Source organism: Falco naumanni, chromosome 3 (genome assembly GCF_017639655.2).
Source record: "Falco naumanni isolate bFalNau1 chromosome 3, bFalNau1.pat, whole genome shotgun sequence".
NCBI classification, from domain to species: Eukaryota; Metazoa; Chordata; class Aves; order Falconiformes; family Falconidae; genus Falco; species Falco naumanni.
In genome coordinates this window covers 109,735,391-109,763,321 of record NC_054056.1, presented here as the reverse complement: position 1 = coordinate 109,763,321, position 27,931 = coordinate 109,735,391, and the positions used below count along the sequence as shown (strand labels likewise).

At 36.4% G+C, this 27,931-nt stretch overlaps 1 protein-coding gene across 1 annotated transcript in view; it reads left to right on the top strand.

The window, feature by feature from the left end:
• DNAH5 (dynein axonemal heavy chain 5) overlaps positions 1-27,931 on the top strand; it is a 122,114-nt gene that overhangs the window by 35,487 nt on the left and 58,696 nt on the right. Inside the window, 21 exon segments of the mRNA XM_040588837.1 lie at positions 157-281; positions 1,780-1,981; positions 3,486-3,721; positions 5,016-5,234; positions 5,950-6,012; positions 6,991-7,229; positions 8,060-8,300; positions 8,763-8,962; positions 9,786-9,939; positions 10,568-10,731; positions 11,379-11,535; positions 12,481-12,693; positions 13,492-13,716; positions 15,028-15,200; positions 16,256-16,434; positions 18,033-18,220; positions 18,783-18,977; positions 19,653-19,787; positions 20,584-20,691; positions 25,137-25,290; positions 26,932-27,078. Coding sequence (XP_040444771.1) covers positions 157-281; positions 1,780-1,981; positions 3,486-3,721; positions 5,016-5,234; positions 5,950-6,012; positions 6,991-7,229; positions 8,060-8,300; positions 8,763-8,962; positions 9,786-9,939; positions 10,568-10,731; positions 11,379-11,535; positions 12,481-12,693; positions 13,492-13,716; positions 15,028-15,200; positions 16,256-16,434; positions 18,033-18,220; positions 18,783-18,977; positions 19,653-19,787; positions 20,584-20,691; positions 25,137-25,290; positions 26,932-27,078 — 3,717 coding nt within the window.

The following is a 27,931-nucleotide window of genomic DNA, read 5'->3' as shown; positions in this document are numbered from 1 at the left end:
AGTTGTCTTTTTCATTAATTAGTACTCTTAACTTGAAAATGCATTATTGAAAAACAGGTCATTAGTTTTTGGCTATAGGAATTTGCTTGGCCTAAACAATATCTGTCCTAAAATTGCTTTTGTATTTTGAATCTGCTTTTATAGATAGTGTGTCAGATGCAACATCAGTCAGTTTGTCTGATCCAATGCAAAGCCAGAGCTACTTCAAGAGCGTTTCAGAGAACAAAGACATTATTAAATTAGTATCTTTACTCAGCACTGCTATTAATTCTACAAAAAGGGTAAGACAATTGAGATGTTAATTTAATATCACTATCCAAAGGATATTAATGTATTACTTTTAGTGTCCTTGGGCAATAAGGGTAGGTATTTAAAGCAGTGATTAAATATAAGAATGAAAAAGTGTAGGATGGGGGATGGAAAACGTGGCTGCAAATTTGCAAATACACTTTGAAAGTGTAACATGGGTTAAGCATACTCTGTTCAAAAATATATGAGGTTTTGAATCTTACATAAACTAAAACTTAAGTCTGATTAAAATTGTACCTCCAATTGGTAAAACATCATACAAAATTCTAGGTACAGTTGAGTTGTGTGTATTTGATATAGAACTGCCAATAGTTGTACAAGTATGTTAAATACATTTTTATTCACATAGAAATTATAATGAAACCAGCATGCCTTCTGGCCCGTTATAAAGAGTTTATGAATGTTTTTGCAAGAAAACTTGTGACAGTCAGTTGACATTTGTTAAAGTGCTGCATACGTTTTGCTCCTGGAGGTTAGGCAGTAGCTTAAGGGATATGCATCATTTCTTTGCTCTTTTCTTATTCTCTGCACTCTCTAGTAAACTGTAGGTATTGGACTGATATTTCTTTGGGGAACTCTGCATCAGTTCCTCCTGGGTTCAGTCCAGCCTTACAGTGGGGCCTGGCCAGGTGGAAATTTTTTCTAAAAGCCTTGTAACTTAAAGCATAACTAGCCAAATGACATACAGGCTTGTGCTGAAAACTGAAAACTAAGGTGCAGTTGATAATGGTGGATAGTTATCTTGGTATTTTGATACTTGGTATTTTGTAATTGGAAACTTTGTCATTTAGCCAGGTTTGAATGCCTGCAAGTGCTATGTTCATGCTGTGGATTATCTTTTGTAGCAGTCACTTCTCATTTACTTGTTTAATTAGCTGAAATGATGATGTTTTAACTTTGTCTAATATTTTCCTGAACTTCTGAGAACCAGAAAAATAATTCTGTGTCATACCTTAACTGATATTCAAATCAAAGATGCCTAATTGAGTGTAGAATTTAATGTTAACAACACTGGTGTCATACATGCGAAAAAAAGAATCATAAGTTCATTGTTTGAGAACAAAGTGAGTTACTGCTGTTCTTGTTATGTTGGGCCTTGGAGCTCAGGTTTCAGTTGCTAGTCCAATAAATGGTAGGGAAGGACAAGTGTTCTGTATCCTAGTCTTAAAGGAGTATTTTACTTCCCACTGATTCCTAGGATTGTATTGACTGAAGAATCATTTCATTGGAAAATACCATAACTGATTTGACAAATTGAATGCGACCAACATACAGCTCCTGGCAAAGCTTGTGATCGCTAATGGAACTTGCTTTAGCATAAATTTACCAGAAGCCTTCTGTTTAGTGAGGTGATGCAATGTGCTACACTATGGAGTTCTTAATGTATTCTAACAAGCAGATGCTAAGTAATTATATGCATGCTATACATATAATGCTGAGAATCTTTCTTTGAACTTCTAATTTTTTCAGGAAATTCTTGCAGCTTTGGCGAGTTTTAGTTGTTACCACCATATATGGCAGAGGGACAAGGAGGAAACTATTGACAAATTAATGACGGGAAACCTATTACTCTCTGAATTTGAATCTGAAATTCTGCATTTCCAACACTTGGAGCTGAAAATCAGTTCTGAGCCTGAATATATCTCCGTGGGAGCCATTGCACTGTACACTGGTAGAGTTAAGCTTTCCACCTCTCCCTAGAGACATATACCTTCTGCCTCCTGCTGCTTAGTTTTAGATGGCTCAACTACGTTAAAGATGGAAAGGAGAAGGAGAGAGGATGGCTGTCTGCTGTTTTGGCTGTAAATGCATGCAAACAAAACACGAATGTGAGGGTATCTGTGAGGCTGAGCTGGAGTTTCTTCTCCCACCTGCTTATACTTCTGCTTACTTATGGGGTGGATGGTAGATGTTTGCCTATCCTTCTGTCACTGACCCCCATAGATACATGTTTTATGGGAGCAAGATGAAAACATTTATGTTGCTTTTCTCCTTGTCTGGCTACATGTAATGACATGGCTGAAAAGCTTTCTAGTTAATATACTTAAGAGAAACATGCATGATGTTGGTGATTCACTTTTTTGCCATGAAAGCCAAGCCTCCCTCAAATGTTTACTTTTTTGAAGCTCAGATTCCACACCATCTAACTACATTATAAACATTTTATGCCAGTATAACAGAAAGGACAGTTGGGAACTGTGGTAGACTATAAGAAAAGCATAAAATCGATTTTGTAGTGGTTGTCAAATCTGAGGAAGCAAAATGTTTTCTTTCTTAAGAAATAATGTCAACCATATCTTTCATTATATCATAAGGCACAGAACTAGAGAAACAAGTTGACTGTTGAAACTCATTGGAGGTGAGGTAGTTCTGATGAACCTGAAAGACGTGTGAGAACTAAGCATGGGAAGAGGCACTGTGTAAAAAGGGAGACACACAAGTGAAATCTGAGCAGGGAATGAATAGGTAGCAGGGCTGAAATTTTATCCAGCTAAAATTTTATGTACTGCTTGTGTTGGTATTGATTTTTGACTCTCTGTTGACAACTGTGAGGGAGAAAGTTGAATTTAATGGCAGAGCTTTAGAGAAATGGAGTGGATCGTTGCAAAACTGGGCAGCGACTCAGCGAGAACTTCAATTTTCTCTCTAAATGTTTGTCATTTGGTTCCACTGATACTACAGGTAAAATTTAAAAAATTAAATGGGTGATGGGCCATTTGGTTTCATTAAATGTCAGATCAATGTTTCTATTTCTTCAGCTTCCATAATCAGACTCTTACTTTTTTCACCCGTATTATTTTTTGAAATACTGATTCTTAAAAATTTTACTCAAATGAGAATATTAAGCAACTTTTAGCAATGTATAGGACAGAAATCTGTGTGATGATATACAAACAAGATGACAACTGTGGAGTCCAGCCTCATCGTTCCAGTAGGAAATGTTTCCAGAAGGAAAGATGACATATTGGGAGGAGGAGAAAAAGAGTCCTGAATTGCAAGAAATCCTATAAACTACTCAAATATGTCAATGTGATTTCACCTTCCCTGTAGATGGATGGTTAGACTGAAAAAAACAGAACTGGGAGTGAAGAGAACAGAGAGTGCAAAAAGATTAAAAGCACATCTTAAAAAATATCTACACTATCTAAATATTTATTCATTGTTCAATGTTTTAGCTGATCTGAAGCTAGCACTGAGGGCAGAAACCAAAGTGTGGATGACTTTGTTGGGGTGTCATTGTAATAAGAAGTACCAAACAGAGATGGAAGCAATTTTCACTTTTATAGAGGAAACTGGCAAGAAGTTAAATCGCCACATCAAGGATCTGGATGATATAAGAATAGCCATGTCAGCTTTAAAAGAGATCAGAGAACTACAGATCTCCATAGACTCTCAAGTTGGGCCCATTGAGGTAATTAACAGGAGTGTTGTATGTGTGGGTAACTGCTTCAACAGAACCATTATTTTCTGGGTTAAAGCTTAACAGTGCACTTTGGAAAGGTATGATTTAATATGTGTTTAGTGGGTGGCAGACCTGTTGTGTTCCTGCAAACTTTTTTTGTACAGAACTCTGATTTGGACAAATGTAAACTTGTTGGTGGGAGGCGTTTTAGTGAATAGTGCAAAAAATACTGCTATTTAATGCAAGAAAGCTACTGGTACTTTGTAGGAGTCATCTGTGTATAAAAAGCATTGATTTTCCTCCTTTTTTTTTTTTTTCTTCTTTTTTTTTTTTTTTTTTTTCTAAGTTTAGCCTTCGGAAGTCAGGAAAAAGCTAATGCTACTCAGATTATATGACAATGTGTGAGAGTGATTGCTTTATCAGCTATATCATAGGGAGAAATCAACAATTGACTACCTTTAAAGAAGTTCACTTAGTAGAATACATTTATTGAACATCTGACAATGTAGGGGCTTCTGGTCAAATGGCAGAATTAAAACCAAATAGTAACTGTTTCTCTGCATTCCTGATCACAGTATGGATTTAAGAATGCTATAGTTTGAAAAAATGCACCATTGGCTGGATGTTCAGTAGGATTTTTTTTCCTAAGAAATGTTCATGATTCCTGATTGCCCACAATTTTATTGTCAGGCTTCAGTTCTTACTGTTTTAAATTAAAGTAACTTAACATAAAATGCTTATCTACCAAATATTGACAGCTCTTAATGTTCTGTTTTGGAGATGCAAAACCTGTGTTTGTTGTCAGACAAATGTCTTGCACCTGTGTTTTCTGATTCTGTTTTCTCTGAGCTGAGGTAAATTATGGAATGTAGTATGTACTCGTATGCGGAAATAATGGAAATGACTGTGAGGCCCTTCTGTATTTTGCAGGATACAGCTAAGAAAGAATGTATCTCTTAGCCTGAGAGGCTGTGAGGGTGTCCCTAGTTGTGTGAAGGAGCAAAAGTAGTACAAGTAGTTTATGGTGAAAAGCAAAGTATATCTACTTTAACTGGAAACTGTTTTTTTTAGAGAGATAAATTGCACTAGGGCAAATAATCTGTCAGATAAGAAAACTAACTGGTTTTCATTTTGATGTTTCTTCCAGTTTGGTGTTGGTTTGCCAGATTGTGATAATTGCTATGCAAAAAGTACAGATTTTCTAACAAATCATTCTCTGTTCTTAAAAACTTAAAATTTTAACATACCTATATGTGTAAAATTCACTTACAGTTTTGTGTATCTCGATCCAAACTTCTGACAGGAATCCTATGCTATGTTAAATAAGTATGATTTACTTGTGGCCAAAGAAGAGACAGAGAAGGTGGACACTTTGCACTACACTTGGGAAAAACTGCTAGTCCGTGCAAATGAAGTGCAGAATGAGCTGGTAGCTTTGCAGCCAAACTTCAAAAGAGAGCTTATTAGCACTGTGAAGACTTTTACTGAAGACTGTGCACAATTCTATTCAGATTATGATCAGGCAAGTATCTGTGGTGTATTTTATTATAGGAGGTTTTGAGGAGCAGTGGGAGCATCGAAAGATTGTGGAGGTGCCTAATTAACGGGATGTGCTTCAACTGTCTGAAGAATATGTTTATTCTTGTTAATGTGATATTTGAGTTTCAGTGCAGGGCAGGCTATGTTTTGTATGTGACTGAAGTATGTAATGATGGTAATCAGCTTTTAAAGATAAGACTTGAGACATTTAGGGTTTATGATAAGCAGCTAGTTAGCATGAGCAAATGTGAAGATTGCGATTAATAAGAAATTATGTTACAATGTAAGAAATGTTTTATGATGTTGGACAGAAGTACAAATGACTTAAACTCTTATATTCTTTCTCAGTAAAATGTAAATGAGTCAAGCTGAACCAGTCTTGTGTCATCTTCTAAGTAATGCTGATTTTTACTTGATAAAGAAGCTATAATTGCCTAGCTTTTACATTATTATGAAAACTTCTGTATTAAAAAGACAATTAATTGCCGCCTTTGTTTGCTTTTTTTAAAAAATTCAAAGAAAGTGCTTCTAGTAGGTAACTGTTCTTTTCATTCAGTTATCTGATACAGGGATGGAATTATGCAGCTGCAAAAATGTTATGAGTGTAACATTTAGAAAATGCTGATTAGAAATAAGTTGTGGCTATTTTCACCCTCTAAATTCAGATTTTTTTTATTTATTTTATTTTAAATTTTTAGAATGGGCCAATGGTGGTTGGTTTAGAGCCTCAGGAAGCCAGTGACAGGCTTGCTATGTTTCAGGTACTGTTAATTCTAAGACATTGCTTAATACTTACTGCACTAGTAAACTAACACCTGAAGGCTCTGAGAACGAATCAGAGTAGCTGAACTAATTTTCATTGATACATAGGGTTGATGATTGGGTAAAGTTTGTTTTAACTTAATGAAAGCTAAGTTAATATTTTTTTCTGTGTGTTTGCAAGGAATGCTGGTTAGTAAGATGTTTTAGAACCTAAGAGAAAGGCTGCATAGATAATGAGAAATAATTACTAGATTCAAGTATCCTGATGAGGACCTGCTCTCAAGTTTAGTGTATTTGGCTATAGGCTGCTCTTGTGCTCATTATTGGGTCTTTTTCTCACAAATACAATTCTGCCCTATCTTCTTCCCCTCTCCTTCCCTCCCTTTTTAAAAGAAATAGTATTAAAGGTTTCCTGTTATTTCTTGTTTTTCCTGTTTAAATGTTTCTTTGTACCATAATTAATTTCTCTTCCTGTAATAATGACTTCTAATGGTTTTCCTTTTCCCACAATGCTATTCTTTTGTCTTCCTACTGTTCCCTCGGTTATATTGCAATTGACAATTAAATTTTGTTTTTCTTTGCTGCTTAAACAGTAGTAAATCTTACTTCAACCCTTCAATAAAAGAATTGTACAGCATACTTGGAGAGGTGGAATTTGCTGCATCCACCTTTCTTATCTTTGCATGTCATGCTCCACCTCGTTCACATGCAAGCTTAGCATCTATTGTTCTATCACTGTGCCACATGGAGTAAATAACCCCTCTGTCAACTTTTAAAGATCTGTCTCCAAGCTAACTAGAAGTTACATTTCTCATGAAGATTGTTGACAAAAATGTGGACGGTGCCAGTTGGTACTATGTCCTCTATATCTTTCTAGTATTTACTAGATTTTAATCACAAATGTAGCTCTAAACATAATGTCAGATCTTGAATATTTAGTTATTTAACTCTATTTATTTAATCTTTTTCTTTCTTAGAATCGGTTCGATAATCTTTTTCGGAAATATATTACTTATACTGGTGGGGAAGCTCTTTTTGGTTTGCCTGTTACTCGGTATCCTCAACTGCTTGAAATAAAGAAGCAACTGAACCTGTTACAGAAACTCTATAATCTATATAATAATGTCATTGACACAGTCAGTGGCTACTATGATATTCTTTGGTCAGAATTAGACACTGGAAAAATTAACAGTGAACTTCTGGAGTTTCAGAACAGGTGAGAAACTGCTGCTGTGGTAAAGATGCCTAAAATATTTTTGTTACTTCTTAAATGTGATTATAATCGATTAACATCAGTATTCATATATGAGCATGTATTTGTTCATTGAACCATGAAAAATGTGAATTTTAATTGAAAAATATGTCCATTACCAACTTCATAAAATAAAGCAGCCAGGTTAGATTCTAAATGTTGAGGATTATTGTTCCTTAGAGAGCTTCTTGGTTAATATCTTTTGGTCAAATTGGAATGTAAGTTAAAACGGCTATTTGTTTTGTTCATGAAGGGAGATTTCACTTTGTTGTTGTTATTCATGAGAGTCAGATTCACTAGATGTCTAAGGCAAGTTAGTGAATTGCTGAATAGTTTTGCTAACAAAATGGGATATATTGCATCCATAGAAGCTGAACTTTTCAACAAACCAGGAATCAAATTATTTAAAGAGTTAAACCTGCATGTTCCAAGGAGAGGGTTTTATCTAGAGCACAGAGCAGTGCTTATTATGAACCTTGCCAAAGGATGAAACCAAGATGTAAAGTGCTTCAATTGTTTTTAAAGATCACTTGGACAAAGTGTATTAGAATTATGCAGCTACACTCCTCAAGGGGAGCCTGTAGGTGCTTGCCCAGCTATCAGTCAATGAAATAGACTGGAAACAGATTTTCTGACATGCAGAATCACATACAGAAGTGTCAAAATATAAGGAACCTGAATTCGGAAGGTATGTTAAAACTATATACTGTGGTTAAATTATGCATAAAAAATTAAATGGATAACGGAAAGAATATTTGCAACTTTTTGAAAATTCTTGCGTTATTTCTGCTTAGATGCTGTAAGCTTCCTCGTGGTGTAAAGGAATGGCAGGCCTTTTTTGACCTGAAGAAGACCATTGAGGACTTCAGTGAATGTTGCCCATTGCTTGAACGTATGTCAAGTAAAGCAATGATGCCTCGGCATTGGAAGCAGATTACAGATCTCACTGAACACAACTTTGATGTGGAAAGTGAAACATTCAAACTGAGGAATATAATGGAAGCTCCGCTATTAAGATATAAAGAGGAAATAGAGGTATTGTGAAGGAAGAGAAAAGGATGCATGAAACAAAACAATCTGCTCAAATAGTGTAGGAGTAACTAGTAAGAAGGAAAACAATATTTCTAAAGAAAGAACAGAGAAATAGACTATCACTTCAGCTTTCTGTAGGAAATAATGACACAAATATCATGGTGTCAGCTCCTCTTTTTATATCATGTAACTTGGCCCAGGAATTAATTTGCGAGGGTACCTTGCTTTGCAACATTAACGATATGAAAAGTAATCACTGTATTATTCTTTTATTTCCCCAAAAGCTGACCATATTGTGATGTGGTATACAGATTATTAGCTATGTTGTTTGCATGTCTGTAGGTCTTTCCACTTGATATATAGTTGTTCATCGTCCTTATTAGCATTAAGGAAATACGAATTAGATTTGTATACCAGAGACTTGAACTATTCATAGCTTGCTTCGACATCCTATTTATTTAAAAGGATATCTGCATAAGTGCTGTGAAGGAGAGAGACATTGAGCTGAAGCTAAAACAAGTTATAGCTGAATGGGACAACAAAACATTTGTCTTTGCAAACTTCAAAACACGTGGGGAACTTCTTTTAAGAGGTGACAGCACATCAGAAACAATTGCTACCATGGAGGACAGCTTGATGATTCTTGGCTCTCTCATGAGTAACAGGTATCAGGAAAAGGGGGGTGGGTGGGCAGGGGGAGATAAAAATATCAGCAAGAGGCTTTGTTTTATTGAACTTATCTATCTTTCACAGAGGAGAAGGGAAATAAACATCCATCTAGATAAAAACTAAGAGCTTGCTTGCCCTTGAACTGTTCTTGGGCTAGTTCTTATTGTCTGTATCCCTCCAGTAACTTCTGAAAGCATGTGGATGCAGTTCAGGCTTCCTGAATAATCAACTGGACAGTTTTCATGGGTGCAAGAAGGTAGCGATGAACATAAAGGGGAACACTGCCTGGTTGTGGCAGGCATACTACAGGCATTACAGGCACTATACTCTGCCCCCTGTGATGGGTCACTGCTGCACGCTGAAGGTGCTGAGAATCCCAGTTAAAATGAGGTTCAGTTTGTCTGGTTTCACATGCTGAAGCTTGCAGATAAAACAAGCAACACAGAACCTGATTCTCAGGTGGATGTTCAAAAGCAAGAGTTCAGTTGATAGGGGCCTCTGGGAGTCTTGCGGTTTTCAAGATGTTGCACAGTCCCTTTTTGGAACCACTTTACCTCAGAGTGAAATTGAAATCTTGCTCCTATTCAGCTTCTCTTGCATCAGAGCTGTGCTATGCACCACGTGTACAAAGTAGCAAGCTGGTGCTGATTTGGCTTACAGCTGCTAACTAGCCGAATTGAGTTAAGTATAGGTTTTTATACTTTCACTTGACAAAGTTACAAGCAGAAAAATTATTCCTCATTCATACGAGTGATATGCTGGCTTTCAAGAGACTTATTTCCTTCTTGAAATAAAGCAAGTATCTTCTTTTTATTTTAGATACAACGCGCCCTTCAAGACACAGATTCAGAAATGGGTGCACTATCTTTCCAACACAACAGATATAATTGAGAACTGGATGACTGTGCAGAACTTGTGGATTTATTTAGAAGCTGTTTTTGGTGGTGGTGACATAGCAAAGCAGCTTCCTAAGGTTTTCAGACATGTCTTTTTTCAGTTTGGTTTTCTACATTTTAAGAATAAAACTTAACTGTGATGTCATAGTTGATGCAGTAACATAAACGTATTTTTTTTTTTAGTACTTAACGAAACTAGTCTTGCTAAGAAATTAGGTAAACAATGCCAACAAAAGTATTCTGTAGAATAATAACATTGTGTGAGCTAGTTGATATTTTTATTTCTAGATTGTAAAATTGTTAACCAATGTGTGTTTATGTGTTGTGCCTAGCCTACCTACCACTATCCTAGTAGTACCTAGGAATCCTTATCTTAAACTTTCCTACATAGCTTTTCAATTAAAAATTAACTTTAGTTTTTTGAAAAAAATCTTCGAATTTGAAGCATACAGTTCAAGCATAATGAGTTTTCTCTACTTTCAGTCATTCTTAGTAGGCTTGACAGTCAAGTGTAAAATAAGCTGTACTGTGTAAGCAGAAAGATCTGTGTTTTTCTAAACTGAAAAACCCTTTTAGAAGTTCGACACGGGATTACTAGTGAGAAGATCATTGCAGATTGCCAATTCTGCAAGCAGGTGCCTTTTCCCTCTTCTGTTTTCCTTCCTCCATCTCTTCCCTTCCACATTCATTGTCATGTTTCAACAGGAAGCAAAGCGTTTCTCTAACATTGATAAATCCTGGGTGAGGATCATGACCCGAGCTCATGAAACACCTAACGTTGTTCAGTGCTGCATTGGAGATGAAATCATGGGGCAGTTACTACCACATTTACTAGAACAGCTTGAAATCTGTCAGAAGTCACTCACAGGGTAAGTTTACTACAAGACTACAGTCCTGGTACATGGTTATGAATTATGTTATTAGGGACAGACCAATTAGTTGAGTACTATCCCATGGGCTTTGGAAAAAGATCATGCTCTTATTTTACTACGAATTCAGTTGAACTGAACAAACAAGTTACCAGGATAAAACACCTCCAAAGAAATTGTTAGCAACTCCCTGATAAGTGTTTGATACGAGACTAAGCAGTCACCCACTGTCTATGTTGAAATCAAAGCTTGTTTCAGCCTGGTTTAAATCCAGAAGGCAGTCTAGGTCTGTATGTCCTACTCAGACCTTTCATGAATCTGGGAGAAATTCAGCATGAGACCTAAACAGCAAGTAACAGACTTAATGTAAAAGCATTTTATTTTGGTTTGATTTCTTTCCTTTTTACAAGTGCTTACATTATAGCAAATAATAAAAGCTTTCCTTGCAATTATTTCTGATGCTAGAAGAGTAGCTTTAAAGTATGTGGTTAACACGAAGGTAATATGTTGTTGCATTGCCACTGCTAAAAATTGCAATGATACATTGTGAGAAATGCCGCTTATAAAGAGGAAAGGATGTAAAAATTAACCTGTTCACTTATCACTACATCCCACCCTCCCTCCCCCCACTTTTTAAAAAAATGCAGGTACCTGGAGAAAAAGCGCTTCTTATTTCCACGATTCTTCTTTGTGTCGGATCCTGCTCTTTTAGAAATTCTTGGCCAGGCGTCAGACTGTCACAATATACAGGCACATCTGCTGAATGTCTTTGACAATATTAAAACTGTCAGGTTTCATGAAAAGGTATGTACTGCTCGCACCTAAATGTTACATTCTTACAAATTCACAATGTGTGATACTTCTTAAATAAGAAAGCTATCTGGGTGCATAGGGCATTCAACTGTTTTACCAGGCTCAAACTATTTGATGATGCATAGACTTTCTTCGTTTAAGATTTAGTTTCATCCTCATTTATGTAGTAGGAAAACTCTATGTAGCATAGCAAAACAAACAAAAAATTGCACCAGTGTTTAGGTTTCAGGAAAAAACATCCAGGTACTGAACTGTCTTCTGTGGCTTAATATAGGCTAGCATCCTCTCAGATAAGCTTCTGATTCTTTATGAGCATATTTGTATCTTTAGATTGCCTGTATTTGTACTTTCTCATTCATTTTCTGATTGCAAGAGAAAAAGTATCTAGTTTCTTACCTGTTTCTGAGTTATCCTTAATATGCCTTCCAACATACCATTTGAAAAACAATATTTTTATACCTTTCACAAGAAAATACAGTAACCAAAAATATCTTTTTTCTTGTGTATGTATACATTTTCTTAGAAATTCACTACATCCCCATGTGTTTGAAATTCCTTTGATTGACCATGTTCCTTAACTTTTGTGTTTCCATTATTTTTGACTGTAAGGCTGTAAATTTTGTTAGGATATTAAACCACCAATAATGGGAGAAGGTTTCCTTTGTTTTGTCTGGGAAGTGGCTGTTGTCATTGAAATTCAGGAAATGTCAATGTATTAGTGTTTGTCTCCTTTTTCAGATGATGATGTTTTGTTTAAAGTCTTTTTGCACACCGGAAGTAATGATTTAATCATTTTTACATTTCACTTAACAGTTTGGTATAATTTATTAGTTACCTAAATAAGTTTAATGGAGTGATGGCAGTAAAATCACACTGTTATGTTAGAGATCACAATGAAACTCTAAATGTAAAATGTTCTTGCTTTGCTTTTATTAGATATATGATCGTATATTGTCGATTAGTTCACGAGAAGGTGAGACTGTAGAGCTGACTAGACCTGTAACGGCTGAAGGTAACGTGGAGGTTTGGCTCAATACTCTGTTGAAGGAATCCCAGCTGTCACTGCATCATGTTATTCGCCAGGCAGCTGCGCACATCCAGGAAACTAGTTTCCAGCTGTCTGAGTTTCTTTCTACTTACCCAGCTCAGGTAATATCATTGTTAGATCAGTGAAGAATTATTCACAGATATGTAGCACATTGATGTTTTTTGATTGTTTTTGCAATCAAAATTGCAGCCACTGTTACAAATGCAAACTGACATTTAAATTTATCTTAATCACCTCAGTCTTTTACTTTACACTTTATGTATCTGAAACCAAAAGAAGAAAACTTACCTGATGGTCTTGTTCAAAAATAATGCTGAATGAAATAAGTTAATGCAATGGAGTTAACGCTATTTCTTTACAAGCTTAATACTTGACTGCTGAAGGAAAAGTAGTAAAATTATGTGTTTGTTTACATATTCAGGAAAACACTATAAATTGCTAAAGATTTGGAGCTGAGGGTAATGCCAAGGCAAAGTTATTTTCTTAGCAGAAACTTCTTCACTTGTGATCAGGAGTGTTGTTAGAGAGGGAATGAAGGCTTTGTGACTTAATAAAAAAAAATTTAAATTGAAGCATTAGTTATTCATGGATTAGTCATTAATTATATTTATAAAGTATATTAATTGTATATAGTATTCATATATATATGCTATAAATTATGTTTAATAGTTGTATCAACAGTGCACTGTGGGCAGCATCTACAAAACTAAAGTGTTAACTTTATGTGTTTATGAACAGAGTTGGGACAAAAAACAAATGCATAGGTTGAATGACATCTATATTGATGCATGAAAAAATAATCTTATACAAATAGTCACAGAAACATTTTTTTTAGTTTGTCTGTGAATGTACATTTTATGTGAAAGAGAAAGGATTATGAAGCATATATGTTTCCTAAGGTTGGGTTGTTGGGGATCCAAATGATTTGGACAAGAGACTCAGAAGAAGCTTTGACTAACGCCAGATGTGATAAAAAAATTATGCGAAAGACCAATCAGTTTTTCCTGGATCTTCTAAATATGTTGATAGATACAACAACAAAAGACCTTAGTCCATTTGAGCGAGTTAAATATGAGACATTGATCACTATTCATGTGCATCAAAGGGACATTTTTGATGGTCTGGTGAGTACTGAAAAATACAACGAGTTATGAGTTACTTTCCATGCAAAACAATGTAAAAAGACAAGAAGCAAATATTACTATACCTATGAACTCCTGTGTCTTAAGCTAAACATTTAATTTCAGGACTGTAATGATTATGTGACCTGAAGTAGTATAAAGGTGCTGATGTTCCTTCAATCCATAGCTTAGTTTCCCTTTAAAGTAATTCAGTTCCACGCCCCCAAGCAATAGCAGTAGCAGAATTTTATAATGCTTTATGTTGGCCCACTTAAGTTAAATGACTCTCTGTTGCATGGTCAGTTAGGGACTTCTTTTTCCTCATGCATTGTGTTGCAAGTAATTGTCCTTTCTCTGGACTATGTTGTGAATTTCAAGGAGTAAATAGAATGAATGTAGAGTTATAATACAGGAAAAAGTTTGAAGTTGGTTGAAGCTGCAATCCCCTCTGTTCTAGTTTCAGTAGCATACCTAATTATTACTTAGGGATTTATTTATTCACGTCATCTTATGCTGTCACAGGATACTAAAATTAGGAAAGTGAAAGAATTTACTGCTTAACTCAAGTTTAAAAGCTAGCATACCCCTTTACCTATAGGAAGCTCTGGACCTGACTCTGAAATTAAGCTGTATGAGAAAAGAATTACTGAGGTTTAACCCTATTGCTGATAGGCAGACACCTGTCTTTTAATTGTAAACTAGTTGTTTCTAGTTATAATCATCTTTTGCAACGTATAATTTTTAGATACAACCTACAGAGCATCTTTTAAAATCCTGTTTTAATATTCAGTTGGTCAACTTTGAATTACTCCCAGCTCTGTTGAATTTCTTTACTAATAACTGCACTATGACATTGTCTTGATATACCTTTTTTTTCCAATTTGCATGTGGTTCCATACAATTCTCATGAGTTTTTCTAAAATCAAGTATCATGTTACGTGCTTCCTAGTCATATGTAAAAATGAAATGGTAGAGATAAGTAAAAGAAATGACAGGTTTAATGTTAACTAAGCCTAATGTCTCTTGTTTGAGACTTGTGAATTGTTCATTTGTATTTAGAATTTTGACACACTTGTCTAAAGCCTAAAGCCCCTTTGCCTTAGTGTGGATATCAGGGACAGGAATAGCATGTTAGCAATTTTATGGTAAAAATCAAGATAGGATCTCCACTATTCTTGTGTTACTAGCTCTTCTTTATGCCTTTCATTGTGATTACAGTGAAGCCTTTGCAGTACTACTTAGATGAGGGAATATAAATGCGAAAGTAAGTGTTAACCATTAATATTATAGCCTTTTTCCCCCCTCTTTTCTTAGTGCCGTATGCATATCAAGAGCCCTACGGACTTTGAGTGGCTGAAACAGTGTAGATTTTACTTTAATGAAGACTCTGATAAAATGATGATTAAGATCACTGATGTGGGTTTCACATACCAGAATGAATTCTTGGGCTGTACTGACAGGCTTGTCATAACGCCTCTTACAGACAGGTGAAAAAGACTGATTTTATTCCTTTATTCTTTAGTCATTCTTATTGGATACAAAATAGATCTCTGCAGAGTTTATCCTTCATAGTGTTAGTGAAGTCAATAATTTTACATGGAATGAGTGAATAGTTTTGTTTCTGGGCCTTACAATATGAATAATTTCCAGCTTAATTTCTGCCACATACTTGTGTGATCTTCACATATGTGATGTATGGGACTCTGATTCTCATGTATGTGATGCTAGTATACCTGAGGATGAGGTATATCCAACAGATACAATATACAGAGAGAGATACAGGACAAAAGTAAGTATTTACAGATGAGCTAATGAAAACAGCTAAGAAAGATTAGACAGGAAAAACAGTTTTATTAAACTGGAATAGATTGGAGACCTTGGGTCTAGAAGGATATTAAAAGAATTGGAGTCCTATTAACAGAGCGGTCTACTTATCTAACTGGAATAACAAAAGAATGCTGTATAAGCTTTCTTATTGGCAAAATAAGGGCATTGGATTTTTTTTTTCCCTAAGTATTCCATACAGCAAATTCTAGAGCTTATCTTTCAATATAATTGTTAGCTGGTGTTCTACTGCATTACATATAGAAGTTTCATTAATGAAATGCACTTTATGATCAAATTTTAAAGGTGGATGAGAAAGGAAAGGTTTGCTGTCTTTTGTTATTTTACTCCACAGAATAATGTAGTTCAGAACTGCTTCAGTTAAAGTAATTCAAGAACTAAGCTAGCCAAAGTAGATTAGGCAGCATCTCTGAATCTGCTTTCTTTCCTTCTCGTAATCTTTCAGGTTGATTATTGAGGATTATCTGTTCTTCCGCTTTATGTATGAGGAGATTAACCTTAATATTACCTGTATCAGAGGCCGAGTGAAGTCTTCTTACTGATTTAGGTTGTTATTAGAGGCATGTCTTCTCAGCAGTTTCCCTGTCTCCTTATATCAGACTTCCCTCATGTAACACATTTTAGTAAGTTTCTCTGGCACTATACAGAAGACTGTGCACTGCAGCCAATTAAGTGATGACAACCTTTTGCCTTTTAGATGTTACATTACTTTGGCTCAAGCTTTAGGCATGAGCATGGGTGGAGCACCTGTGGGACCTGCAGGAACTGGAAAAACTGAAACCATCAAAGACATGGGACGGTGCCTTGGAAAATACGTAGTGGTCTTCAACTGTTCAGACCAGATGGATTTTCGAGGACTTGGGAGGATCTTCAAAGGTAATATGTGAATTAAAGGTAAGATATTGGCCCAAAGGGTTACCTGTATCCTGATGTACATTAAGCACTGTATAACTGGTCAAAAGAAGTAATTTTCCCACTATACTCAGCACTGGAGTGGCTTCACCTCAAATATTGTGTGCAGATTTGGCATCAACAATGTAAGAAGTATATTAAAATATTAGAATGTGTCCAAAGGAGAGCAACAAAGATGGTGAAAGGACTAGAGGGCATGACTTATGAGGAACAGCTGAATATACTCTGTTTGTTCAGCTTAGAGAAAAGGAGACTGAGGGGTGCCCTCATTACTGTCTACAGCTTCCTCATGAAGGGCAGCAGAGAAGGGAGCTGATGATCTCTTCTCTCTGATATCTGGTGACAGGATGTGAGGGAATTGCTTAAAGTTGCATCAGGTGAAGTTACGATTTGATGTTAGGAAAATGTTCTTCACTGAGAGAGTGGTCAAGCACTGGAACAAGCTCCCCAAGGAAGTAGGCAGGGCCCCAAGCCTGTTGGTGTTCAAGTAGCGTTTGGACAACACTCTTACATGTATAGTTTAACTTTTAGGTAGCCCTGTGTGGAGTCAAGAGTTGGACTTGATCGTCCTGAGTGTTTTACAACTCAGGATTTTCTGTGGTTATATAATTCTATGAACTATGTGAAAATTACAGAAGCTAAGAGAACATCTTTATAAAACAAGATCAACACATAATTGGCAGGTGGTTTTCAGTCTTTGAATAAATTCAAGTAATAAAATATTGCAACATTGTCTCCAAGAAATAGAAATGTCTGAAAACATAAGACAGTTTATGAAGGGATACATAAAGACACTTAAAATCATCAAGGAGGACTGCCAGTACAAAAAGAAAAAACTGACATTTATTGCAGAACTAGTGGAATGTGTCGGATTTGGATTTCTGTATTTTGTTTCCTTCAAATGTCAAAGTTCTTATTATTGAAGGGAGTGCATGAATAGCATTATATATGTTAAAAACAATTGGCACAGCTCAGTGAAGTTAGATAAAGGTGACATATTTTTTTTAGGCACCTGAAATTGATACCTGTCGGTCAGGGCAGATACTGAGTTAGAAATCAAGTGGCAGTCCTTGACTGTTGTATTGTTGCAAGTAACTGTGTTGATGGTGGGGTTTTTTTGTTTTGTTTTCCCCAAAACATCTGAGGAAGAATGCAGTTCTGGCACAGAATGACCCGTAACTTCTTTCCAGGTGAAAGCAACGTTACTGTTCATTTTAATCTGTGCAATAAGCTATTGACAACCCATCATATTTTCGTAGACTTATTGTGGGCATTTTTTTTTGGAGGGTAGAGAGGAACAGGAAAATACTCAAGATACTTAGAGAAGGAGCAGAAATTGAAGGATGTAGTATCCTAGATAAGCTTGAGGACTCTTGAAACTGTGAATTCTTGCTTGAAAAAGAATTGAACTCTTCTCCTCGTCCCTTTCCCAACCCTGAACAATAAACTTATTTTTATTTCTGAGATAGACTAACATGAATTTTGTCTTATGAACTGCACAAAAAAGGGGTTAACAGTTAACAACAGAATGGTCAGATACTTAGTTGCTTTTCTCTTGGAAGGTCTTGCTCAGTCTGGCTCCTGGGGTTGCTTTGATGAATTCAATCGTATCGATTTACCAGTACTATCAGTAGCTGCACAGCAAATTGCAATTGTGTTGACATGTAAGAAGGAACGTAAAAAAACCTTTATTTTTACCGATGGAGATAATGTGGAAATGAATCCAGAATTTGGCATCTTTCTTACTATGGTAGGTATTTGGTAGATTTCTAATATGCCAGTGGTGATTGTACAGTAATTGCTTCTGACTTGGTATGTTAAATGTGCTTGCTAACTCTTATGTCAATTGGCTCTTAGTTGTCGCTGACAGTTTGAGAAGATAGAGCATTACTGCAAAGACAGTTTACAGGGTCTTGTTTTAGGGACATCAAAAACATGCAATTAACAAATGCAGCCAGCACCGTAAATACAAATTATCATCTCAATGTCAGATTACTTCTGCATGCTACATCCTGGTTCCCAAAGTATGCTTTTTTGCTACAAGTAGAGAAAAATGGCTGTAGAGATATAGGTAGAAGTAGCCAGTAAAAACAGGACAAATACAGTTTTGAAGTGTTTAGGTGGAACATTTTTCATACCTTATAGATGCAAGAGAGGCTAAAATGCTGTACAAACATGGTTGGGAAATGTGGATATTGATTCATTTTTACATGTGTTTTAAAGCCAAAAACCTATTTTGGTCGAATGATGCTCCTTTGCTGATTCTGTTTGTGCAAGGTGCAGTCGACTTCAAAACTGATTCTTTTCTCCAGAATCCAGGATATGCTGGACGGCAAGAACTCCCTGAAAATTTGAAGATCAACTTCCGTTCAGTGGCTATGATGGTTCCTGATCGTCAAATCATAATTCGTGTTAAATTAGCTAGTTGTGGTTTCATTGCCAATGTTGTATTGGCAAGGAAATTCTTTACACTGTACAAGCTCTGTGAAGAACAACTGTCAAAGCAGGTGATTATTTTCATAGGAGGAAAAATTATCTTAGGGAAAAACTATATATGGCATCACAAATTATTAGTATCTGTGTGAAGAAAATGGAAAAGTTCATGTTCACTAAGTAAGCTAGATGACACTTGCAGTTTAGTAGTGCAACCCTCTGCTATCCTGGAGAATTAACTCCTTCTACAGGTTATCTGTACAAGAATGTGACTGTCATTCAGAACATCGCTTATTATTAACATTTAGGGTTAATGAATGGTGATAACTGGGGCAAATAAAGGGCTTATATATTAGTTGGTCTTACAGAGGAGATTGAGAGGCATTTGGCTTGCTGCTAGTACTTTTTTAGATGTTTCTCAAATAAACTCAGTTTCCAAGGTCCACAGAGAATACAAAATAATACTGCCAGCTTATTTCTTAATAGTGCTTGGGAACCTTATCACAGTTCAAAGACTTGTGATTACATTTCTTTTTTCTGTCACGCCTTACAGTTTAGTAGATGGTAGCAGAGGTGGGGAAGGAAGTTGCTCATAGTCATGCAGCCAAAGACTCGTTGCTGAATGTTAGGAAGCATTTGTGCCACATGTACCACTTCTCATACATATTCATACCTTAGATGATAAATAAGAATTGCTTCACCCCTGTTAACTTTGGGAAAAATTTCCCCAAACTTTGCATATCTTCTAGGTGCATTATGATTTTGGCTTGCGAAATATATTGTCAGTGCTACGTACGTTAGGAGCAGCAAAAAGAGCAAATCCGACAGATACCGAATCTACCATTGTCATGCGCGTACTGAGAGACATGAACCTGTCTAAACTAGTGAGTTCTGAGGGCCTGGTAAATTAATTAAACTGCATTTAGGAGCTCTGTGGGGTTTTTTGGAAATACAATTTAAATCTGTTAAGGTGATCACTAGAAGACTGGGTGTGGCCTTTATACTGAAGCTACCTTGGGAATGTTCCATTCTCCGGATGGTCTTGGGTACTGGTTTTAGCTGGGATAGAGTTAATTTTGTTCATAGTACCTTGTATGGTAGGGGCTGGTGAAGGAGTGTGTGAGGAGTTGTGTGGTGCTCGGCTGCCTGCCTGGGTTGAAACACACCTTGAATTTTTCAGATTTTTTTTTACATATTTGCCCTGCTACGTATAGAAATAGGTGACCAAATAGAAGTCTATATAGTAACCTCTTTGACCTAAAGTATTTAGTCACTCTTTTGAAATAATCTGTTATTCATAGTAATGAGTACCAACTCATCTGTCTTAAATAGCTAAAAAACCCTGTTGTTACTGTGATATTTCATCTCCTTCATTATCTTTTTTCTGCACTTTAGACTAATTTACTATTTGTGTAAATGTTATTGCTAAAATTTACTTTAATAAATTCAATCCATATGTTAGTAGTTTATTTTCAATAGTTTTTGATAATTTGAAGCACCACATGATCTCCTTCTGTTGTGTCCTGCTAAAGTGTTTAGCACCTAGAGGGTTACCATAGATGATTTCCGATGTTTTCAAATATTTCTTTAGCACTGCAAGAGTTAGGGATTTTTTCTTAAGATGCTAGAATAAATAAAATAGGTTTTAATTTGTGTTTTTTTCCTCCTGATTTTCACTAGATTGATGAAGATGAACCTTTATTCCTGAGTCTAATTGAAGATCTATTTCCAGATATCCATCTTGATAAAGTAGGCTGTCCTGAACTGGAAGCTGCCATTGACAAACAGGTGATGTTTCTCTTGATCTGTGCTGCTGTGGCATAACTGTTATGATGTGACATCTAAGAAAATTATTGGTGTTGAATCTACCCAGCTGGCAATAACAGGTTTTACTATTTAGAGGAAGAGTAAGCTTTTCCATAAATCTTTACCATTGACGTATTACTATTAACCTTATTATTTAAGGATGCCAGTTAATTGTGATTGTGGTGTCCCATGGTTTTCTTGTAAATAGTATGTGGTGAGCAATTTGAAAAATGTGTGTATATACACTAGCCTTATATGACCCAGGATTTAATATTCATATAAAGTCTAATGAGTGGAGCCTGAGCTTGAGAAAAGATTTACCTAGAATGACATTTCCTCTGTTTCATCTCCCATTAGATCTTTTGGAACATTTCAATAGGGCCAACCTAAGAATATCAGTGGGATATAGAAGGCTAATGAAGTATGTACACTTAAATCATCACCTTTATTAAACTTTTCTCCAGAATTTCAGTAATTCCTCAGATTATTATCTGATAGTTAAACAGAGATATAAAAAACTCACAAATCATCAAAAAAACCCAAAATGAGAAAACTGAAAACCAGAAGTGCAGTTCTCAAGGATCTTAGTACATGACTTTTCATTGGAGATCTGCTTCTGGTTTTCCTAACAAGGAAGAGTTGAATCAGCAGCTAATGTATATATAACTGTTATACTTTCTGTAATTTATGCAGTTGGCTTTAAAAAAGGGTTCACAAATTAAGCTTTTCTTAGGAGAAACTATGAAGAACTTGAATCTCATGCTTTAATTTTTCATTTCCTAGTAAGTTAAAAAGAGGTCTTCATAACGTGGTCTTCATAGCTCTACTGTTGGTGATCTGTGAAGCCAGTCACAGAAAGCGTCAACCATTTTAACAACCATTATCATTTGCTTCTAAGTAGGGTGTAATGTCAGCCTATACCGAAGCAGGCTTTGAAACTTGAAGAGCTTTAGGCACTGTAATGATCTTATGCAAAACAAAATTTATCAAAATTTCAGAACTTAGGGATCCCATTGTGCCTTTTTGGTGCTAGGACAGTGTTTGGAAATTTTGCTAGCTTATTTAGGCATGTTTTTCTCATATCGCTAGAACTTAAAATCTGGAGAAACTAGAAAGGGTAGGCCATCCTGTTTGTCTTGGAAGTAAATTGAGGTTTTATTGAATGGATCTCTCTGCTGTGTTTTCAAAGCTATAGTGATTCAGTACAATGAAAACAGCTAGCTTAGATTCACAGAATCACAGAATGGTCAGGGTTGGAAGTGACCTCTGGAGACCATCTAGTACAACCCCCCTGGTAAAGCAGGTTGTCCTAGAGCAAGTTGCACAGAGTTGCATCCAGGCAGGTTTTGAGTCTCCACAGAAGGAGTGCTGTGTCACCCTCAAGTTAAAGAAGTTCTTCACATTCAGAAGTCAGTTTGTGTCCTTTGCTGCTTGTCCTGTCACTGGGTACTACTGAAAAGAGTCTGGGACCATCCTTTTGACACTCACTCTTAAGATATTTGTAGGCATCGATAAGATCCCCTCTCCATCTTCTCTTCTCCAGGCTAAACAGGCCCAGCTCTCTCAGCCATTCCTTGTAAGGGAGATGTTCCAGTCCCCTAATCACCTTTGTAGACCTCCGCTACAAAGACCCTCTCCAGCAGTTCCCTGTCTCTCTTGAACTCAGAAGCCCAGAACTGGACACAGCACTCCAGATGTGGCCTCACCAGGGCAGAGCAGAGGGGCAGGATCACCTCCCTTGACCTGCTGGTCACGCTCCTTCTGATGCACCCCAGGATCCCATTGGCCTTCTTAGCCACCAGGGCACACTGCTGGCTCATGGGCAAATTGCTGTCCACCAGCACTCCCTGGTCCTTCACCCCAGAGCTGCCTTCCAGCAGGTCAGCCCCAGCCTGTACTGGTACATGGGGTTGTTCCTCCTTAGGTGCAGGACCCTACACTTGCCTTTGTGGAGCTTCATTAGTTTCCTCTCTGCCAAACTCTCCAGCCTGCCCAGGTCTGGCTGAATGACAGAGCAGCCTTCTGGTGTGTCATCAGACACACATCATCAGACTTGCGGAGGGTACGCTCTGTCCCTTCACCCAGGTCATTGCTGAATAAGTTGAACAGGACTGGATCCAGGACTGACCCCTGGGGAACCCTGCTAGCTACAGGCCTCCTTCTACACTCTGCTCCATTGTTCACAACTCTCTGAGCTCTGCCAGGTTAGGACAGAATCAAGTTTAAGAGGACTATTTGTGTTAGGGAAGGGAGGCAGGAGTTCTTGGAAAAATATCATAATGAAGAAATTGTTACTTGAATTAAAGTATTTTTTTTTTTCTATGTTTACGTGTTGTGGTGGGTTGACCCCAGCTGGCAGCTAAGCCAGCCCCCAGTCACTTACTCACTTTCCCCCAGTGTGCTGTGGGAGAGATTCAGAAGGGGAAAAGAGAGGGGAAAAAGCTCATGGGTCTAGATCAAGACAGTTTAATAAATGAAGAAAAAAAAAGAAAAAGAAACAAGTGATGCAAAAGCAGTTGCTCACCACTGGCAGACTGGTGCCCATCAGTCTCTGAACAATGGCTACTTTGGAGAAACATCTCCCCAATTTTATTGCTGAGAACGATGTTGTCACCACAGGGGGGCTGATGACCTTTAAGCCTAGATGACCTTTAAAGCTCCCTTCCGACCCAAGCTATTCTATGATTCTATGGTATGGAGTATTCCTTTGGTCAGTCAGCCAGCTGTCCCACCTGTATTCCTTCCCAATCTCTTACCCACCCCTGGCCTACTTGCTGACAGGGTGGTGTGAGAAAGAGAGAAGGCCTTGATGCTGTGTGAGCACAGTGCAGCAAAAGTCAAGACTTTTGTGTTATCAACACTTGTGATCACAAATCACATGACACCATATGGACTACTGTGAAGAAAATTAACTCCATTCCAACAAGATCCAGTACATATGTACAACTGTTAACAGAAGATCTTTTGAGGACATGTCAAGCCTGCTTGTGAACATGCTTCTTTTTCAAAAAGGGAAATGCCTAGTCTACAAGATTATTATAGAATCCATGAGTGTTAGAAATTAAGACAAGTCTCCACTGATGACATTGGATTAAAGTGAAGAAATAGCTAACACGACCATCTTGTTTTATGTGAAGAAAGAAATCAGTTCAGATATGTTCTGTGCACACAGATATGTGCATTACTGGATTCTGGATATATTACTGTATGTATGTGGTCTCTGGAAACAAGTCAGAAAGCTATATTCTATACTGGAAAGAAAGACAGATTGGCTGGTTTTGTGTCAACTACGAGAGCTGTTAAGATCTAAATGATAACAGAATTTTACCGTGTATCCATGAACATGGTGCATCTGATGTCTTTGTTGCGCTTTGCAAACTCCATTACTTCAACAGTGGTGTTCATGGCAATGAGGAGTTGTTGGCAACATATACTTCATGTTTGCTGTTGATGGATTCATCTTGTGCTGCCTTCTGTTCTTGGCTTCCTAGCAGAGCAAGACAAATAAATTGAACTGACATGAACTTCAATATGCAAGTAAAATAGCAAGTAGTTGTGACAGTTCCATGGTTCTAACTGACTGTGTGACAGTAATTGTGAAAGCCGAGTTTTATCTTATCAGTAAAAAGTTAGTCCTCTTTTTACTGACAATACTTTCTGACATTTTTTGTGGAACATAATTTGAAAACAGAAATGATACTTGAATGAAGATAAAATTATTATTTTGAGGGCTTCACTTTTATAACATGGTCTTGAGTTTTTAGATTTTTATTTTTTTTTTTACTGTCGAAAACATACAGTGTGCTATGAATCCTTAAGAAATAGTTCTAGCTTTTCTCTACTGGCTAAAAACTTTCTTGTTCACTTCCAGCTGAGTCACTTTCACAAACAACAGCAATACCATTACAGTGAGATAATTTCTTTAAGCTTGAAACTAGTAAAAAGTAGTAAACATGCATATGATATTTGATACTAAAACATCATGTCTTGTCTTGTTTTAGAAGGATGTTATTAGGAAGTTACTCAAAAGACTGTGTACAGAGAAATATTTAACAAAATGTTTTACAGGAAAACTTTTGTGCTATTGCAAGCATTTAGAAACACAAGTCATCGTAATAAAAAGGCAACTGTTCTGAGAGGCAAGTGAAAATGCTGTGAGGCTGTGAAAGACATTGCTAGCAAGAGTGTTTCTAAAATTATTGGCTTTTCCTTAAAATTATTTTTTAACCATAAGATCTTATGGTTATCTTTTTTCTTCTGAAAACATATTTAAATATCAAATATTCCTTCTCTTTCCAGTGTTTTATATACAGAAAACCGTGACAAATAGTCTCCTGATGATAGTTGTGGGTTTTTTTAAAAAAAAACATCAAAATATCTTGTACACTAAAATAACAGTAATTTGGTTTTCCATCACGGGTCTATAGGTGGAGGAAGCTGGACTTGTTTGTCATCCTCCTTGGAAACTGAAAGTTATCCAACTTTTTGAAACCCAGAGAGTAAGGCATGGATTGATGACACTAGGACCTAGTGGTGCAGGAAAAACTGTTTGCATTCACACTTTAATGAAAGCCATGACAGGTATGTGAGTATTTTTATTGTAAACTGTTGTTAAACTGTTATATTATAAACTTCAAACCACATTGTTTCTTCAGAGAAAGCCTCAGTTACTTCACTATGATAATATATTACTAGAAGAATCAGTTTATGTGTTGTGATACTAATTAGTATGGTAGTATATTAAAAGCTTAAAAATGATTGACAAAGTCAAATAATACCTGTCTTATTGCTATATTTTGATACTTATATCAGAAGTCCTTATTCTAGAAAGGCTGAGAAAGGGGTACTGTCTGGGTAGACAGCTCAGACAAGTGATTAAAGCATCTCCCACATTTCATTGAGGTAACGATTAAACCTTCCTCTAATCATAAGTGTTTAGTCCTTCTTGAACAAAATTCACAAGACAGGGTCTTGCAGTATAAAATAGCTGCTTCTATAATTTGTTGCTGCTAGGAGATAGCGCCTCGTTTAGGCAGTGACAAAGACTTCAAGGGTATTCATTTTGTGCCGTGGCTGGAGCCTTGAGGAGTGTGTGGTTTTGTCCCTGGTACTTCTAGATGAAAATGTTAGTGGAAGAACTTCTGTTTGATCTTATTAAGCTAAAAGCTCATAGCTGTTGGAGAAAAAACATACCTTTTGAGGTAAACTTGTCACAGGCTTCAGTAGGCTGCTTATACAATTTTCCAGAAATAAATAGTTTCTGTAATAAACAGTTCAACCAGGCTCTCATCCCTACAGTACCTTACTGTGCTTAAGAAACACTGTAAGCTCTACGTTGCAGTGTAAATGGCTGTTCCATTTAGGAAAAAAAGTAGAAAGAACAGATAGTTGTGTTATACTATTTTCCTATATTTCTATAGCACTGAGATGTGTACTACTACTAAGATAAAGCTGCTGCAATACCAATTCCAAGCTGATCTTCTGCAAAACCTCATGAAAAGTGAAACTACATGGTTTGCCAGGCTTCTAAGTTACATGTTAATAAACTTTGATTATGAGTAAGATTTTAAGATAAGCCATTTTTTTAGCTCCTTCTTTCAACACCATATTACTGCCTCCTGATTAAGTTTTAATATTGGGTTTTCTAAAGATGTCTGGCATAGGAGTTTTTAAGCTGTTGTTAGTGAGGAAGACTTAAAGGTTATATGATCATTATATGGCTAGATAGAATTTAGCTGCCTAAGAGGCTTTGCAGGGATATACCAATATCATATACTCTGCCTATTCCAAGATGTATGCAAGTGCACAACAGGGGAAAAAAAAAACCCACAATCATGTGAAGCATCTGTCTGGTGTTTCGTCATTGGATTTAAAAAAAAAAGTGCATCCAAGGCTTTAAAGCTCTGTTGTTTGATAAACCTTCAAAATACTAAACTAAACCTTGAATAAATTTCATCTTTCTACTCTTCTGTTCCCAATTAATCTGTGAAATGTGAATTGTACATTCAAAAGTTTCAGGACTTTCTTCTATTTTAGATTTTGTTGGTTCAAATTAACAAATACTGATGTATAGCAAGAGGTATGTTTTCCATGTAAATACCCAACTTTTTATAATGGTGAGAGCATATTAAAACATTAACTTGGGTGTAACAATTTCAAATTTGTCAGTTCTCTGACTGTTGAAAAGAAATACCAAAACTAACTGATGATCTGCCTTCGTAGATTGTGGACAGCCACATCGTGAAATGAGAATGAATCCTAAAGCTATAACAGCTCCACAAATGTTTGGTTGTCTTGATGTGGCAACAAATGATTGGACAGATGGAATATTTTCAGCACTCTGGAGAAAAACGCTAAGAGCCAAAAAAGGTATAGTGAAAAAAAATTCCCTCCAAAACAAAAACAAGCTGCAGAACATCACTGCAAACAACATTAGCAGACTTTATTTTATTATTTTTTTTACTTACAAGGAAACTTTGGCATATTGCTGCAAGAATTCTGTCTATTGTATAGTCTCTGTGCTAAATGCTTTGTGTTCAAACTGTGTAGTGCAGCAACTACTACTTCACTGAATTTGCTGATCGTTCTCTTTCAAATGATTGGCCCTTCTATGGAGGAAAAATGGAAGGTAAGAGTCAGCTCCCCCAACACTACTACACTATAAAAAATTTTGGTGCTGTCAGGATTTCTACCTGGTCTCCAGCTGCTCTACTACAAGGGTGTGAATCATGCTTGTGTCATACATGTTAGTCCTGCACATACTTATAGTCCATCTCAAATGGCACTAAATTCTATTTAGGCAACCAATTTCTGCCTAAAATAATGCTGGCATATATTCTTAGACTGCTATATTAACTAAACGAGAGGCCATGACAGTTCGATGCTAGATAGGTTCTTCCTTGTTTTCTCTGCCTATTAGTATGTGACATTATCATTAAGCCTTAAGGACTAAAGGGAGCCAAAAAAAAAAAAGAAAAAAAGGACTTTTTTTTTGGCAGTGCAGCAATTTTTTGACACTATCAATTTTCATACAAAAATTCTTAGTGTTTAAGGTTACAGATGCTTTTAAAAAAGAAAATACTTTTGAATTTACGTTGGTTGATTTTGTTTCAAATCTAGAAATGTAGCACCCTTGTGAATATAGCATAGCATTAACTGTTGTTTTTTGTGTTTTTCTCCTCCACATGAAATACAAACTAGCACAGTAACATGACTTCCTCAG